A 19,490-nucleotide genomic window follows, 5' to 3' on the forward strand; every position below is an offset into this window, starting at 1 on the left:
TCCTTTGCTGTGTCTGACAGAATTACAATGACATCAGTGAACCTCAAAGTTTTTATTTCTTCTCAATGGATTTTAATACCTACTCTGAATTTTTCTTTTGTTTCCTTTACTGCTTGCTCAATATACAGATTGAATTACATCGGGGAGAGGCTACAACCCTGTCTCACTCCCTTCCCAACCACTGCTTCCCTTTCATGTCCCTCGACTCTTATAACTGCCATCTGGTTTCTGTACAAATTGTAAATAGCCTTTCGCTCCCTGTATTTTACCCCTGCCACCTTCAGAATTTGGAAGAGAGTATTCCAGTCAACACTGTCGAAAGCTTTCTCTAAGTCTTCAAATGCTAGAAACATAGGTTTGCCTTTACTTAATCTATCTTCTAAGATAATTCGTAGGGTCCGTATTGCCCCACATGTTCCAACATTTCTACGGAATCGAAACTGATCTTCTCTGAGGTCGGCTTCTACCAGTTTTTCCGCTCTTCTGTAAGGAATTCGTGTTATTATTTTGGAGCCGTGACTTATTAAACTGATAGTTTGGTAATTTTCACACCTGACAACACCTGCTTCCTTTGGAATTGGTCATGTTATATTCTTCTTGAAGTCTGAGGGTATGTCACCTGTCTCTTACATCTTGCTCACCAGATGGTAGAGTTTTGTCAGGACTGGCTCTCCCAAGGCTGTCAGTAGTTCTAATGGAATGTTGTCTACTCCCGGGGCCTTGTTTCGATGTGCGTCTTTCAGTGCTCTGTCAAATTGTTCACGCAATATCATACCTCCCATTTCACCTTCATCTACATCTTCTTCCATTTCCATAATATTGCCCTTAAGTACGTCACCTTTATATAGACACTCTATATACTTCCACCTTTCTGCTTTCTCATCTTTGCTTAGTAATGGTTTTCCATTTGAGCTCTTGATATTCATACAAGTGCTTCTCTTTCCTCAAAAGGTTTCTCTACTTTTCCTGTAGGCAGTATCTCTCTTAACCCTAGTGATATATGCCTCTACATCCTTACGTTTGTCCTCTAGCCATGCCTGCTTAGCCATTTTGCACTTCCTGTCGATCTCATTTTTGAGATGTTTGTATTCCTTTTTGACTGCTTCATTTACTGTATTTTTATATTTTCTCCTTTCATCAATTATGTTCGATATCTCTTTTGTTACCCAATGATGTGTACCATCCCTCATCTTTTTACCTACTTGATTCTGTGCTGCCTTCACTATTTCATCTCTCAAATCTACCCATTCTTCTTCAACTGTATTTCTTTCCCCCGTTCTTGTCAATCTTTCCCTAATGCTCTCTCTGAAACTCTCTGCAACCTCCGGTTCTTTCTGTTTATCCAGGTCCCATCTCCTTAATGTCCCACCTTTTTTCAGTTCCTTCAGTTTTGATCTACAGTTCGTAATCAATAGAGTGTGGTCAGAGTCCACATCTGCCCCTGGCAATGTCTTGCAAATTAAAACCTGGTTCCTAAACCTCTCTCTTACCATTATATAATTTATCTGAAACCTTCCAGTGTGTCTATGCCTCTTCCACGTGTATAACCTTGTTTCATTGTTCTTAAACCAAGTGTTAGCTATGATTAAGATATGCTCTGTGCAAAATTCTACCACGCAGCTTCCCCTTTCATTCCTTACCTTCAGTCGATATTCACCTGCTACTTTTCCTTCTCTTCCCTTTCCTGCAATTGTGTTAGAGTCCCCCATGACTACTAAATTTTCATCTCTCTTCACTATCTGAATTATATCTTTTGTCTCATCATACATTTCTTCAATGCCTTCATCATCTGCGGAGCTAGTTGGCATATAAACTTGTACTACTGTGGTAGGCATGGTCTTTGTGTCTTTCTTGGCTACAGTAATGCGTTCACTATGCTGTTTGTAGTAGCTTACCTGCATTCCTATTTTCTATTCATTATTAAACCAACTTCTGTATTACCTTTATTTGATTTCGTAGTTAGACTGACCAGAAGTCTTGTTCCTCCTGCCACTGAACTTCACTGATTCCCACTATATCTAACTTTAACCTATCCATTTTAACCTTTTTAAATTTTCCAACCTACTTGCCCGATTAAGGGATCCAACATTCCTCGCTCTAATCCATAGACCGCCAGTTTTGTTTCTCCTGATAACAATGCCCTCCTGAGTAGTCCCCACCCGGGGATCCAAATGGGGTACTATTTTACCTCTGGAATATTTTGTCCAAGAGGATGTCATCAGCATTTAACCATTCAGTAAAGCTGCATGCTCTTGGGAAAAATTATGGCTGTAGTTGGTTAGTGTTACAAGGCCAGATCAGTCAATTATCCAGACTGTTGCCCCTGCAACTACTGAAAAGGCTGCCGCCCCTCTTCAGGAACCACACGTTTGTCTGGCCTCTCAACAGATACCCCTCCGTTGTGGTTGCACATAAGGTATGGCTATCTGTATCGTTGAGACACGGAAGCCTCCCCACCGATGGCAAGGTCCATGGTTCATGGGGGTGGGGGATCTTGTTGATAATGGCTCAGAAATCACAGATTTGTGTTGGTTGATAAGCATGTTTTGAACTCACCTTGCACACAGTTTGCAGTATTTAAAGGTAACCATAAGAGTCGTGTAAATAGTGATGGGTCCAATATGAGGAAATTAATCAGCCGTATCACCAATTGGCCACTGATAATGAAATTATATTTTGTGGTCAACTTGTTGCACACTTTCATCAGTATGGATACTGGGCCTGTACATCAGATCTTTACTGTGCACATTTACATGGCTACTTTTGAAATCTGGACACCATTGATTAAGTTTTATTCACTCATTATTGTAGACTTACAAACTAGGCGCAACTTGTGATGAATTTGAATAACTGTATAACTTTTGACTTACAAAAATCACTTCACAAACATGCTTTGCAACTGGCAGTAGCAACAATTCTTCAAACTTTTGTTGTTTGCTTTCTCCCATGTCAAATCACTATTTTATGAAAACAATGACATCCTTATGTTTTATAAAACCAGTAGATAGCACTGCATTCATCCAATTGTGTTCTAAGCTGACAACATTGTGGAAACCATTTTATGTACATTTAAAGTTTTTTACTCAACACTGCATAATAACATTAATAATCTGATAAATGTATTTTACGTAGATGTATACAACTTCCCAGTGTGCTGTGGCTGATGACATTAATCGTGGTGGCTCGGTACCTTATGCACTGCTTGACTTTTCTTTCAGCTGGACTCGAGTAGCTCATGTAATCAGTAAATTATGTGGGAAGGGAAGAAGAATCAGAGGTGTCAGATGGTGGTTAGCTTGGATTGCTGGAGTTTTATAGAGAGAGATTTCATAATCAAGATGGAGTACCAATATCGAGGATTAAAAGTGTGATGGGGTATATAGTATTTGAGGATTTCTTTGCAAAATCCCACTGAAATACAAATAATAGACAAAGCTGCATGAAGCCTTTTAACATCCTACAAATTTCTAAAATCTTCTGTTTCAAACAATGAAAACTCAAAGTTGTAATATCAACAATATAAAGAAGAGAGAGATTGCTACTCACTGTAAAGATGACATGCTTAGTTGCTGACAGGTTCCAGGAAAAGAAACATACACGTTAGTTTTCAGCCAGCCTTCTGCAGGAAAGGAAACACACACACGTTCATTCACACAAGCAAGCACGCCTCACACAGACACATGACCAGAATGTATTCTGGCTGCTGGAGATGGTGGTCATGTGTGTATGAAGTATGCTTCCTTGTGTGAATGAATGCATGTGTTTCCTTTTTGAAGAAGGCTTTGGCTGAAAGCCAATGTATAAGTGTATAGTTAAAATTTATTATCACATAGCAATGAAAATGTATTTTATGCGTTTATTCACAACTTAAGACAGCACACAGGAAAAATACAAGAACAGACTGTTTCTTAAAGTTGTAAATTTATATATTTTTTTGTTTAATGGCACTACCATATCTTGATGAGTGAAGGGGAACTGCACTGAAACTGCTAAGCTTGACAAAACTTTTATTAATCGTCCATAGTAAACTGTGTATGAAAAATGAAAAAATAGTGTAAAAAATCAATTTTGTAGCTACAAGAACAAACCTGGACTATTATACCATTGATTTTCCTTCATTTTTGAACTGAAGTGACCAGTCTCACATGGGGAAACTCTGATAAAAAATTTTTAAAAAAAAGTATATATTTCCCCCCATTGTCATACTTGGGTCACGTCACTTATATATACCCTGACAACTTTGAGAAGTACAAGCTAGAAGAGACTATAGTGTTTAGGCTTACACATTTAGAAGCTTCTTGTAAAAGTACAAACAGCCAATCAGTTACACTAATCGTCAATTGGTGAAGAAATACCATATAACAGCAACCACGTTGTCCATGTTTAATTTATTATGGAGGTGAAATTTCATATTTGTCTGATGCCTTTTGGCTATATTTTAACATACCTCTGCCACAACATGTAGTCTGATTGTTTATATTTCCTTCTGAAGAAGTCGTTTTTATAAATGTTGAAACCATGGTAAAGGGGTTTTAATAAACCTTCCAATTTGCAGCTGATTGACTGTTTGCTATTTTCACAAGAAGATTTCATTCTATGGTTGCTGCTCCAGTCATGTACAAAATTTTAACATTTAGAAGGTACTGGTTGCTTGTATTCTTTTTTTTTTTTCCTCACAGAAATGATGCATTTGTGTACTAGCGGACCTACACCTTCAACTGTGGTTAGTTTGACCTCTCTTGTGGTATGAAATGTAATACTCAGAAGGCGTAAATTGTGAGGTATAATGTGCCAAAAACACATACAGCGCAGCTGACTTGTCATGTGTGTTAGGAGCATGAACAATACGTGATACTTTCTAGAATGCATTGCATCCATTCTGGAATATCAGTTTTCACAAAGTTTATATTGAAAATTACAAGAAAAATAAATGGGTGGGGAATGGGGATATACAAAGGTGCTTTCTCATTTGTTTTTTTCAGGAAGTGAATGCAGCTGTCATGAGAGAGTATTTGCAGAGGGTGTACTCGAGCATCCTGACTCACTCCGGTCTGCAAGCCCTGGGGGAGGGCATTCCCCAGCTGCTGGTCCAGCAAGCTCAGTCAGTTGTTCTGATGCACAGGTTTGTCAAAAGAATCAATCAAACAGTGTTACTGAGTAATGGGTTTTTGCAAAAAGAGAATATTTGCAAGGCTATTTTTAGAACAATGGGAAGTAAACACAAAAGACCTTACTTTGTTAATAATTTCTGGAAGAACAACGTGTCTGTCTGACTTCTTTCTTTCTCTGTTGACTGGAGATGCAGGAACCAGATATGTTTAATTTAATTTATTTTCAATTCTCTTACACCCATTACATCATTCTTCATTGTACCATTTTCTGTTCTGTATCTCATTGACTATCTCTTATATAACTTCCTCATTTCTCTTCTTTATCCTGATTTTCCTAAACTCTCACTCAAGATTTATCGCTTCTGCTTACCTCTCTATCTCGTCTTCCTATTACACGGTTTCTTTCTTTGGTCCATTAATGTTCTTTGAACAACTACTTGCTTATTGTCTCTTAATAATTAACTATTTTTGGTATTACTAAACTAGGAGAGAGGAAGTTAGATCAAAATCCTTATTTATTTATTTATTATTTTCTGGAGACATACCCTCTTGTGCTTCTAAAGCAGGTTATACTGCACACTGAATATTATCTGCATGTTGTTGTTGTTGTGGTGGTCTTCAGTCAAGAGACTGGTTTGATGCAGCTCCCCACACTACTCTATCCTGTGCAAGTTCTTCGTCTCTGAGTAACTACTGCAACATACATCCTTCCGAATCTGCTTAATGTATTCATCTGTTGGCCTCCGTCTACAATTTTTACCCTCCACAGTTCCCTCCAGTACTAGATTGATGATCCCTTGATGCCTCAGAATGTGTCCTACCAACTGATCCCTTCTTCTAGTCAGGTTGTTCCACAAATTCCTCTTCTCCCCAATTCTGTTCAGTACCTCTTCATTAATTACATGATCTACCCACCCAATCTTCAGCATCCTTCTGTGGCTTCACATTTCAAAAGCTTCTATTCTCTTCTTGTCTAAACTATTTATCGCCCATGTTTCACTTCCATACATGGCTACACTCCATACAAATACTTTCAGAAAAAGACTTCCTGACGCTAAAATGTGTACTCGATGTTAACAAATTTCTCTTCTTCAGAAATGCTTTCCTTGCCTTTCTCTGCATAGTAGTACTGTATTTTAACTCTTACCTCTAATAATGCAGAAATATTTTATATGTTTCATATACATCTCCCCCTCTGTCTGTGTCTATTATTGAGACCTTCTCATCCTTTTCTTTTCAACGTTCTCCATTTCATCCCCTCTCCTTTGCAAGAAGGAACTAATAGTTATGTAAACTTGGATAATATTGTCCTTTTTACTTCTATGTGTGTATCAGCTGTATTAAATGTTCTGCCCGCACAAGATAAAAACTGACCAACAATTCTGACTCACCTTTTTAAGTTTTCTCAATATAATTTTACATTTACACAATTAACATCTAATACTGTAGTTATAATTGTTGGCTCAGTGAACTACTTGGGAAAACCTCAAGTCATCACAATTCTTTCCCGATTAATGTATTGTTCTACTGCTAGTTACTAATGTATTTATATTAAACTAAATTATGATTACTTATGGTACGACAAAGCAAAAAGTCTCTGAGCCCACAGTTTTTCTACATTCTTTGTTAAAATATTTCCGGACATTTGTTCGTGGTCACTCTTGCTTGCACGCCACATCACATCATGACACATCACTCAGGGGAAAGTGTTGTAGCTTTTGGTACTCCTCTCAGACTTTCTCTTCTAGGCAGCCCTGTAATAGAAATTAATTTATTTTTTTATTCTGTTTTTAAATGGTGGCATTCACTTCTTATGTACAGCAGCCTTTTTTCTGAAATTACAAAGATTGCTTTGGAAAATTAAGGTTCTTCTAAATGTCAAAACATGTCCCAAGATATAAATCACTCAAGTACCTACAGACAAGTACTCTATCGAAATTTAAAAGTGTTGCAATCAAGAAAATCATGTCAGTACTGTCTTTATCAATTATCTGCTACATTATTACATTGCTACATACCAACAATCAGTAAGTGAAATCATATGAAATAGAAATATTACCAAAACCCCCCCATGAACCATGGACCTTGCTGTTGATGGGGAGGCTTACGTGTCTCAACGATACAGATAGCCGTACCGTAGGTGCTACCACAACGAAGGGGTATCTGTTGAGAGGCCAGACAAATGTGTGGTTCCTGAAGAGGGGTAGCAACCTTTTCAGTAGTTGCAGGGGCAACAGTCTGGATGATTGACTTAACTGGCCTTGTAACACTAACCAAAACGGCCTTGCTGTGCTGGTACTGCGAATGGCTGAAAGCTAGGGGAAACTACAGCCGTAATTTTTCCCGAGGGCATGCAGCTTTACTGTATGGTTAAATGATGATGGCGTCCTCTTGGGTAAAATATTCCGGAGGTAAAATAGTCCCCCATTCGGATCTCCGGGGCTGGGGGCAGGGGAGGGGGGGGGGGGGGTGCTACTCAGGATGACGTTGTTATCAGGACAAAGAAAACTGGCGTTCTACGAATCGGAGCGTGGGATGTCAGATCCTTTTATCAGGCAGGTAGGTTAGAAAATTTAAAAAGGGAAATGGATAGGTTAAAGTTAGATGTAGTGGGAATTAGTGAAGTTTGGTGGCAGGAGGAACAATACTTTTGGCCAGGTGAATACAAGGTTATAAATACAAAATCAAATAGAGGTAATGCTGGAGTAGGTTTAATAATGAATGAAAAAATAGGAATGCGGGTAAGCTTCTACAAAAAGCATAGCAAATGCATTATTGTGGCCAAGATAGCAACGAAGTCCACGCCAACCACAGCAGTACAAGTTTATATGCCAACTAGCCCTGCAGATGACGAAGAGACTGATGAAATGTATGATGAGGTAAAAGAAATTATTCAGATAGTGAAGGGAGACGAAAATTTAATAGTCATGGGTGACTGGGATTCGATAGCAGGAAAAGGAAGAGAAGGAAACGTGGAGCTCAGATGGAAACCCAGTTCTAAGCAAAGAAGGGAAAGCAGAAAGGTGGAAGTAATATATAGAGGGTCTATACAAGGGCGATGTACTTGAGGACAGTATTATGGAAATGGAAGAGGATGTAGATGAAGATAAAATGGGAGATATGATACTGCATGAAGAGTTTGACGGAACACTGAAAGATCTAAGTTGAAAGAAGGCCCCGGGAGTAGACAACATTCCATTAGGACTACTGATAGGCTTGGGAGAGCCAGCCCCGACAAAACTCTACCATCTGGTGAGCAAGATGTATGAGACAGGCGAAATACTCTCAGACTTCAAGAAGAATATAATAATTCCAATCCCAAAGAAAGCAGGTGTTGAAAGATGTGAAAATTACCGAACTATCAGTTTAATAAATCACAGCTGCAAAATAGTAACACAAATTATTTACAGACGAATGGAAAAACTGGTAGAAGCCGACCTCGGGGAAGATCAATTTGGATTCCGTAGAAACGTGAGAACACGTGAGGCAGTACTGACCCTACGATTAATCTTAGAAAATAGATTAAGGAAAGGCAAACCTATGTTTCTAGCATTTGTAGACTTAGAGAAAGCTTTTGACAATGTTGACTGGAATACTCTCTTTCAAATTCTGAAGGTGGAAGGGTTAAATTCAGGGAGCGAAAGGCTATTTACAATTTGTACAGAAACCAGATGGCAGTTATAAGAGTTGAGGGGCATGAAAGGGAAGCAGTGGTTGGGAAGGGAGTGGGTCAGGGTTGTAGCCTATCCCTGCTGTTATTCAATGTGTATATTGAGCAAGCAGTAAAGGAAACAAAAGAAAAATTCGGAGTAGGTATTAAAATCCATGGAGAAGAAATTAAAACTTTGAGGTTCACAGATGTCATTGTAATTCTGTCAGAGACAGCAAAGGACTTGGAAGAGCAGCTGAACGGAATGGACAGTGTTTTTGAAAGGAGGAAATAAGATGAACATCAACAAAAGCAAAACGAGGATAATGGAATGTAGTCAAATTAAATCAGCTGATGCTGAGGGTATTAGATTAGGAAATGAGACACTTAAAGTAGTAAATGAGTTTTGCTATTTGTTGAGCAAAATAACTGAGGATGGTTGGAGTAGAGAGGATATAAAATGTAGACTGGCAATGGCAAGGAAAGCGTTTCTGAAGAAGAGAAATTTGTTAACATCAAGTATAGATTTACGGGTCAGAAAGTCTTTTCTGAAACTATTTGTATGGAGTGTAGCCATCTATGGAAGTGAAAGATGGACAATAAATAGTTTAGACAAAAAGAGAATAGAAGCTTTCAAAATGTGGTGCTACAGAAGGATTCTGAAGATCAAATGGGTAGATCACATAACTAATGAGGAGGTATTGAATAGAATTGGGGAGAAGATACATTTTTGCCACAACTTGGTTAGATGGATGGATCGGTTGGTAGGACATATTCTGAGGCATCAAGTGATCACCAATTTAGTATTAGAGGGCAGCGCGGAGGGTAAAAATTGTAGAGGGAGACCAAGAGATGAATACACTAAACAGATACAGAAGGATGTAGGTTGCAGTAGGTACTGGGAGATGAAGCAGCTTGCACAGGATAGAGTAACATGGAGAGCCGCATCAAACCAGTCTCTGGACTGAAGACCACAACAACAACAACAACAACATTACCAAATATCAGATACAAGTTAGATACACTTTGAAGTAGAAGCTACTGGAAATCAAAACAGATTTCCACTTTCAAGACACATAGAATTGTTAGGATGTTAAAGAAACTCAGTTGATTTGCAATTATCGCATGGTCCATGGTAAAAGACCTTCTACTGTTTCAGGGCAATAAACAATGAAATGACAAGTAATGTAAAGAAAACAACCACTATGAAATTCTATGTAAACAAAAAACCAGATTACAATAACCTGGAAAAAATAATGAACTCATATAGTGTGTGGAAAGCACAACATTTCTTGGAATGCATTTTGACTGTCGATTAAAGTGGGAAGAGCATGTAAAAATAATTAGTAGCAGAATCTGTATATAAGATCTGCATTCACACATCAGTGTGCAATATTTCGTGTATTGGATCTTCGGTTATTAGCTACAGCATAATTTTCTGGGGAGTTAATAGGAAAAGATATTCAAGCTATGTTCAGACTGCTGAAAGGTATAATGGCCAAGAGTGGCCTCCAGCTGGTTAAAATGTTGGAAGTCTTGACTGTCCCTAGCTGTTAATTTTTCAGTGTTTTGAGTGATGAAATTCATACAATCTAAGTGTAATGTTATTGGATAGATAAAAAATCTAACACCAAATTGTGGCACGAGAACACACATATGAAGGTATCAAAGTTTGCAAGTTTTTGGAGCCAGTGACAGAAGGGTTGAAAGGGAAGCGAGAGGGGTAAAGGAAAAGGGCTGGTGAGGTTTAGAAAAAGAAATATAGTTTGGGAAAGTTACCCAGAACCCCAGGTCAGGGGTTGGGAAGGAAAGACTGATTGTTGGGGACTGCACTGGAAGAGATCTGAAATCCTGAGAGCTTAAAGATGGAAGATAGGGTAATATGCAAGACACTGCCAAAATATCGTGCATGAGTTAATGACAGCAAAAGCTAAGCGCATTGTGTGTGATAGAGGTGGGAGGAGATGGTGAAAAATAGGCAGGTCATAAAATGAAAGATGTAGAAAACTGAAAGGGAGTGAAGAAGGGAATAGTTACTCTACCCCTTTTCCTAAACCTCACCAGTCCTGTTCTTTCACCCATTTTCCTTCTCCTTCAATCCTTCTGCCAGAAGAAGGAGCCACTGGCTCCAAAAGCTTGCAAACTTAAATATCTTTATATGTGTGTTCTCCTGCCACTGCTTGGTGAGTAGATTTTCCACAATTCTGCTAACAATATATTTTCAAAAACTGATTATTTTTGTAGATATAAAGTGTATATTGTGTCATGGATTAATAAAGAAAATCAATCAATCAATCAGTCAGTCAATCAGCTAAAGGTACAAGATAGTGTTAGAGTGACGGAGAATGGCTTAATTTCCCCACGTTGTATAAACATATCTAAAACTATATAGCACTGTACTCACCATAAAATTCTTATGACAGTCTCTAGTGTGCCTTCCTTGGAGCAACAACTGAGAAACATTGTGTGTTCCAAGACACATCATCCTGTAGGTACAATACTTTTCCTTATACACTTCACTGTTGACAGTAGTGATCTTTATTGACACCTCATATACTTCTTGCCTCTAATTCATCCACTCTCTTCTAATAACATCTCTCATGCCTGTTTTTATGTCATTTTTGCTAACATGTACTGTGAACTTGTATAGTTCATTCTGAGACAGGTTGTTCATTACAAGGGATCAACTCCTTGTCTGACCACTTAGATCCAGCTTCTCCATAGTTCCCCTGAATCAGTCAAGGTGAGTATTAGGGTGTTTCTTATGATACGGACACAGCCAGTGATTTCCAGTTTCATTTTATGTTCTATTTGCTTAGTAACATAAAAAAAATTATATGGCTATTTCGATTAAAATTATGAACTTTCATATTATAAAAAATTGCTAACCTGCAAATAATTCTTTGGTTGCATATTTCAGGGCAGTGGAGAATGTTCAGCAGAAGTTAGCAAAAACAAAAGAATCTCTTCGGCATCGAATAGAAACTATGTATCCAGTGATGTCACGTATTCAGCCTTGGATGAGAGAAAAGCTACGGAATGCAGAGGTTTGTAGTACTGCATTCTTTCTCATGTAATATATCTTCTGTAACTAATTTTTTTTGTGCAGGGTAAGGGAAATATAATTGTTACAGCAAAAGTGTTGCCTGATTTTCTTTTTTGGAGTTTCATGTAAATGTTTATTGTTATGTTATCAGTTGTAGTCATGCCCTGGGTTGTAGTATGTTACACACCTCACGATACAGACAAAACTAGATGTTGGCTGCCATTCTTCATTGTACAAAATTAATTTAATGTCCTTCAGAATTCCATTTCTGACAAGCTCAAGTGCTCGCAATGTTCTCCCGACTTGATGTTCCCAATTTGTGCACAATATTTTGACGTGTCAGCTATTGTCAGTCTCGCACCATTATTTATAGCTGAATTCAGTTTCCAATACCTGACATATATCATTTAAACTGAAACCTGCTTTCCATTTTATTAGGTTTACTGATTTCAGTAGATTTCTAAATTATGCTGCCACAAAAATTCGGAATGTGCTCCTGATAGTTTAAATGAGGCTCAAGATATGACATTGGATGTATTAAGGACTTGAAGGCTATTGCATTCGCCAGAGCTGAAAAATACCAAGAAGATTTGCAGTTCATGGAATATCAGTGCAGACCCTAAAAAACAAATGAATACGGTATCTTGGTGAGGAGGAAATTGAACTCCGCTGTAAATAGCGATGTGAGACTGACAGTAGTTCACAGCATGATCAGAGTTGGGCAGTGAGTACACGTAACAGCTAAATTTGAAGCACCTGAAGAAGACTACTGGATCAGTCATCTAAACACTGTGAGTAAAATTGAAACGATAACACGGTAGGAAACTAGAAAGCACGTTGTTAATCGATTCGGCTAAGAACATTTGAGAGATCATGAGTTATATGCAATTTATGATATTTATGTTGTATCAATTGTTTCTATAATGTCCGTAGACTAATAGTTTGACTTAAAGCTGGAAAGGACAAGTAATCAGCTGAAACATTGTGTTACTTTAATGGCATGATTTATTTCTCAGACTATGTATTTGTTAGGTGCACACATGTATTTGTTTTCCTTCACATTAAGTAACTCAGCTTCAAGTTAATGATACCAAATTATCTTGTAAGATCCTCCCTATTATCCTCTCACTGGATATAATTCAGATCCTACTCCCATAGTCAGTTTGACAACGTAAGTTCAAGGATATTTTTCCGCATGTGTGACTTACAATTTCAGGCCTTTCCCTTTCCCTCACAAACTTTTGTCTGTGTCAGTTTTTGCTGGAAACTGTGACAAATACCGAGTAGAAAAATTTTACTTGGCACCCAGAGTGCTGCTACTAATTGCGGTAAGTCCTGTATAGAAAGCTGCGTGGTAGCTTGTGTCGCTCAGACCTCAAACTGGTCCATCCTCCTCCGAATGTGCAGGCTGTGTTGCCATGAGTAGTTATCGAAATTTAGTCAGTGGTAGGATCCTGTACTGCTACGTTCAAGAAAGATCTGTGACAATCACAGACATTATTAATTAAGGATTGGAGACTACATTTATTTTATCAGTTCCATCTCATTTGCCAGTAACATACTGACAATCCTACAGGGTAGTACAAATCAAACTTGACATAATTGTGCCAGAACTGTGTAACCTGCTACCAAGTGCCGATAACATCCTGGCAACACGTCCACACGGCAAGTCCTTCTTGTGCTCACTGCTACCCGACACTTGCTGCATGCTGGCGTGCGCTGAATTGGGCCCATTATTAACACCGGAAGCAAACAGTAGTGTGCTCTTAGAGTTTCGTGACAGTATGTAATTTTGAGAACTGATCGAAACCCCACATAAACAGATACATTATCAAAAAAAACAATATGAGTCTGGGACTTGTGATATACATAGACAAAATAATCAAGTTTTGGAATATAATACAGGGTTATTCTAAATGATGGACCCATTTTCAAAAATGTTTTTAAGTGCAAATCCAAAATGAACAAATGTTATACCAATGAAAAGAGGAAGTTTCAAAGATTTTGGCGGGTGGCGGCAGGTGGGTGGTGACGGTTTCAGAAGCGGCTGGTAGAGCTCGCGCGGCAGTAGGACTGTCATTCTGTTTCACTGTCCGTTGTCACTGGATCATTGCTGCCGTGCACTCAATAACAGCAGATACACTTTCGCACGTGTGGGACGAGTTAGACTAACGCGTCGAAGTTTGCTGTGCAGCCAACGATGGCCACATTGAACATTTATAACATTTATCACATTTCTAATTATTAAATAATTATTAAAAACTAATTAATTGTTGAATTTATTAAATTGATATCAAACTTTATTTAAAAAAACTTTGAACTTCCTCTTTTCATTGGTATAAAGATTGTTCATTTTGGATTTGTGCTTGAATAAATACGAAGTTTTGAAAATGGGTCCATCATTTAGAATAATCCTGTATAATCGGACGAATAAAAAATCTAGTCACTGATTGGCAGCCGGTGACTCCTTCTTCTGGAAGAAGAATTGAAGGGGAAGGTAGGAGGATGTGGGAAAAGGTCTGGTGAGGTTTAGGAAATGGGAGAGCTGGGAAAGTAACACAGGGTCAGGGAGGGGTGGGGGGGAACTTGCAGAATGGGTTCCTGTGTGTGTGTGTGTGTGTGTGTGTGTGTGTGTGTGTGTGAGGGAGAGAGAGAGAGAGAGAGAGAGAGAGAGAGAGAGAGAGAGAGAGAGAGAGAGAGAGAGAGAGAAGAGAGAGAGCTGTGCTTGTCTTGCCTGCTTTAGAAGGAGGCCTTTTGGCCAAAAGCTCACATGTTCAGCAGTCTTTTGTTGTACCTGTCTGCGACTCAGCATCTCCTCTATGTAGTGAGCAGCAATCTATCCTTTTCACAATATTGTCATTATTCCATACTGGATTTTCAACTGATTGACAAAGCACTATGCAAGTGTTAGTAAGAATCAAAAGCTAAGTGCATAATTTGTGGCAGAAAGGTGGAGGTGAGGGTGAGGGTGGGGAAATAAGGTCAGCAAATAAATGATGCAGAAAACTAAAAATGAGTGAAGAAAGGAATAGTTACTGAGAAGAAATGCTGATACCAAAGAAATTGATGTAAATTAAGTCCATGTGGGTGGCAAGAACTGAGGACGTATCGTAACATCTGTCCTGACCTGTGGAATTCAGAGAAAGTGGTGTCAGAGGGAAGAATCCAGATGGCACTTGTGATGAAATAGACACTGAAATTGCAAATGTCACCACTCTGTCAAGTCCAGAGATAAATACACTTGCACTTACGCTCAATCCAAATGGTAATACTTGAAATTCGTATCTCCTGCCCCCACATATGAAGGCGGTATATTTCCGACTTTCTTCGTGTAGTTTTATTTGCCAATATGAAAACAAGAGGTCAATTATAGTACTACAATTAAGCATTATGGAATTTCATAAGCTGTTCCTCTAAATTGTCTAGACATGTTCGGCCTGGTACAATAATCTTATTAATGTTATGTGCGTTGAGGACCGAACGCACCTTGCCATCTGGCTTACTCACAGCTAAGATAGGACTACAATAACAGGAAAATGATGGTTGTATTATGTCCCATTCAAGCATTGTGTTAATTTCTTTTTTTACTGCTTCCCTCTTTGTACATGGTATAGGGTATGAGGTAGAACGAAAAGTTTCTTGAGGATGTTGTTGTTGTTGTGGTCTTCAGACCTGAGACTGGTTTGATGCAGCTCTCCAGGCTACTCTATCCTGTACAAGCTTCATCTCCCAGTACCTACTGCAGCCTACATCCTTCTGAATCTGCTTAGTGTATTCATCTCTTGGTCTCCCTCTACGATTTTTACCCTCCGCGCTGCCCTCCAATACTAAATTGGTGATCACTTGATGCCTCAGAATATGTCCTACATAGAATTTCATAGTGGTTGTTTTCTTTACATTACTTGTCATTTCACTGTTTATTGCCCTGAAACAGTAGAAGGTCTTTTACCACGGATCATGTGATAATTGCAAATCAACTGAGTTTCTTTAACATCCTAACAATTTTATGTGTCTTGAATGTGGAAATCTGTTTTGATTTCCAGTAGCTTCTATTTCAAAGTGTATCTAACTTGTATCTGATTTTTGGCAAGGTTGTTGTTGTTGTGGTCTTCAGTCCAGAGACTGGTTTGATGCGGCTCTCCATGTTACTCTATCCTGTGCAAGCTTCATCATCTCCCAGTACCTACTGCAACCTACATCCTTCTGAATGTGTTTAGTGTATTCATCTCTTGGTCTCCCTCTACAATGTTTACCCTCTGCGCTGCCCTCCAATACTAAATTGGTGATCACTTGATGCCTCAGAATATGTCCTACCAACCGATCCATCCTTCTAGTCAAGTTGTGCCAAAAATTTATCTTCTCCCCAATTCTATTCAATACCTCCTCATTAGTTATGTGATCTACCCATTTGATCTTCAGCATCCTTCTGTAGCACCACATTTTGAAAGCTTCTATTCTCTTTTTGTCTAAACTATTTATTGTCCATGTTTTACTTCCATAGGTGGCTACACTCCATACAAATAGTTTCAGAAAAGACTTCCTGACCCTTAAATCTATTCTCGATGTTAACAAATTTCTCTTCTTCAGAAACGTTTTCCTTGCCATTTCCAGTCTACATTTTATATCCTCTCTACTCCAACCATCCTCAGTTATTTTGCTCAACAAATAGCAAAACTCATTTACTACTTTAAGCATCCCATTTCCTAATCTAATACCCTCAGCATCAGCCGATTTAATTTGACTACATTCAATTATCGTCGTTTTGCTTTTGTTGATGTTCATCTTATATCCTCCTTTCCACCAAGACACTGTCCATTCCATTCAACTGCTCTTCCAAGTCCTTTGCTGTCTCTGACAGAATTACAATGTCATCGCTGAACCTCAAAGTTTTTATTTCTTCTCCATGGATTTTAATACCTACTTTGAATTTTTCTTTTGTTACCTTTACTGCTTGCTCAATATACAGATTGAATAACATCGGGGATAGGTGACAACCCTGTCTCGCTCCCTTCCCAACCACTGCTTCCCTTCCATAGCCATCGACTCTTATAACTGCCATCTGGTTTCTGTACAAATTGTAAATAGCCTTTCACTCACTGTATTTTATCCCTGCCACCTTCAGAATTTAAAAGAGAGTATTCCAGTCAACATTGTCAGAAGCTTTCTCTAAGTCTACAAATGCTAGAAACGTAGGTTTGCCATTTTCTAAGATAAGTAGGGCCACTAGTGCCTCACGTGTTCGAACATTTCTACGGACTCCAAACTGATCTTCCCCAAGGTCGGCTTCTACCAGTTTTTCCGCTCTTCTGTAAAGAGTTCGTGTTAGTATTTTGCAGCTGTGACTTATTAATATACAATGGAAATTGGTTGATAATTGCTGCTTGAATAATTAAAAGAAAATTGGAAAGAATAATTGAAAGAAATTGAAGGGTACACATGTCGTGAACGAACTTTAACTATCACTAATATCAACAGACCTTCAATATTCAATACATTTAAGATCAATATTCATCATTTAAATTTACATACTTCTTGTCTTTGCCATTGTGCGTAGAGCTAGTTATTACGATGCTGTTACCGGATTGCCCCTCCTCTGCTCGTGCAAATTCCTCTCGTCTGCTTCGATCCTCTTGATGTGGGAGTCTTGATGCAGGTGAAATGATGAATGTATGGGGTTATTTTTATAAATATCCATATATAAACTTTGTCTCCCTAATAACTTTTATTACACTTGTTTAATGTATGGTTAGAATACACATTTTTGATCAATACTAACATGGCGGAACTCCTCGTACGTCCACCTGCTACCACTTATAGAAACAAACAGGTGAAGATACAGAAATTAATACTTGTTTTGTTTGTATCCCAACAGTATCACTGGTACAAAATACCTTATTATTTTTGATCCATTATAGGCACTACGATGCGCAGCCCTGCAGCCTGTATATTAGAATTTCTTATGGGTTTTACAGTTTGTTTCTGGTAGTTTCCATACAAATTTTGTTCTCCATCCATGCACATCCATCTTGCATGATCCTTCCTCTCTTCCTTTTGGCAATGTTATTCATTTCGTGTTTATTTATTTACATTTTTTATGTGTAGGCCAAGCTGATGTCTTTTGCAAACTCATACATATTTTGAGTAGATTACTATTGACAGCACTTACATACAATAATGGTATTAGTATTATAAATATATTACGTGTTACAAGAGGGGGCAAGTAGGTTAGAATTTACTGAGTGAATATAAATATTTATTTATTAAGAAGGCTTTTAACTTCCTTTGGAACAGATTTGTCTCACAAGGTTTCAAAGCTTGTGGCATCTTGGAGGGAAAAAACAAAAAAATAATTAATGCAGCAGAAAAATTTTACATATTTTATGTATTCTAATTACTTCAGTTATCTGTACCTGGCACCATCTGTATAGCAGTCACAAGTTATACTGGTGTCTAAGTGCTTGTGCCATAAGAAGGTGTGAATCACATGAATTATTTTGAAGTAGCTGGCTGACAGATTCTTTCACCAGCAGCAAATTGTGCATCTAAGTTTTCACCTCCACAGTCTTTCATTACAATTACCACTGTAACAGTCTAGATTCATTGATATATTAACTCTCCTTTGAACAGATTGATATTTACCTCTTCTTTTTTGAAGAAGAAGATGCAGCATCTAGCTCCATGAAAAAGAATGCAGTATAATGCAGTTGTAAATAATGTCACCATTTGTTTGGAAGGTTGCAGGCTCCGGTGTAATCTTTTCAGGATGAAGCAGTTTAGAAATGAAAGAAATTCCCTCCCCTTTCAGAAGATGTATTGTAAGAGCTTTCATACGAATATATATAAGTGGTTGTGTGACATATATGCGATAGGTCCACCCAGAATCACAGACAGGAAGAGAGATATAGTTGAAGAGTGAAAAATCTTTATATCGGCTTAAGCAAACATTAGAAAACAGATTTGTGTTCATCTTTCTTTTTGTATATGTCTCTTTTTGCTGTGAACTCGTTTATATTTCATCTTTGCTATGCACAGCGTTGTGATACTTATTAGACGTATACTTTATGGCTAAATCGAATAAGTTGTATCGTATTTTCTGTGAGTTTAATAAACCCAACAGATACACATAACAGAGACTTTAGTCATCAGTAATATATTTTTGTTCACTATTTAGAACAGTCTGTCAATGGTAGGGTAACTTTTCAGTTCTGCAACTGTAGAAATCACACGGTTTTGAGGCAAAGAAGTCGTCAAGCTGTGTGTGGAGCACATTTCCATCTGGAAAGGCAGTTCCTTGGAGGTTGTGCTATAGAGAGTGGAAAAGATAAAATCTGAGGGTGCAAGATCAGATGAATAAGGTGGGTGTGGAATGAGTTCCCAACCCAACTCCTGTATAGTGTTTTTCTGTCAGTGTAGCATAGTGTGGGCAGGCATTATCACGGAGTAGCATCACTTCACTCAGTTTGCCCGGTCGTTGTTCTCGGACTGAGTTTGTGGGACCTCTCAGTTGTACGGATATGTGCAGGTCTTTGTATGGGGAATTGCTGTTTTCTTTGGGCTCAGCCAATCCTTTTTTCCTTATGTTAGCGTAAAGACACCATTTCTTATCACCGTTAATGATACAGGATAGGAATGGTCAGTGTTGTTGATGACAAGCAAGCAGAGATATACACATGTCCACCCACTG

The 19,490-nt window shown here is 38.3% G+C and overlaps 1 protein-coding gene across 3 annotated transcripts in view; it reads left to right on the top strand.

Annotated features, from left to right (window-relative positions):
- Positions 1-19,490, top strand: part of LOC124596496 — an 836,705-nt gene that overhangs the window by 677,208 nt on the left and 140,007 nt on the right. For all 3 annotated transcript variants that reach the window (XM_047135655.1, XM_047135657.1, XM_047135656.1), the window contains 2 exons: positions 4,983-5,122; positions 11,681-11,807. In XM_047135655.1, coding sequence (XP_046991611.1) covers positions 4,983-5,122; positions 11,681-11,807 — 267 coding nt within the window. The remainder of the gene's footprint in view (positions 1-4,982; positions 5,123-11,680; positions 11,808-19,490) is intronic.

The sequence above is a fragment of the Schistocerca americana genome, chromosome 2 (genome assembly GCF_021461395.2).
Source record: "Schistocerca americana isolate TAMUIC-IGC-003095 chromosome 2, iqSchAmer2.1, whole genome shotgun sequence".
In the NCBI taxonomy this organism is placed as follows: Eukaryota; Metazoa; Arthropoda; class Insecta; order Orthoptera; family Acrididae; genus Schistocerca; species Schistocerca americana.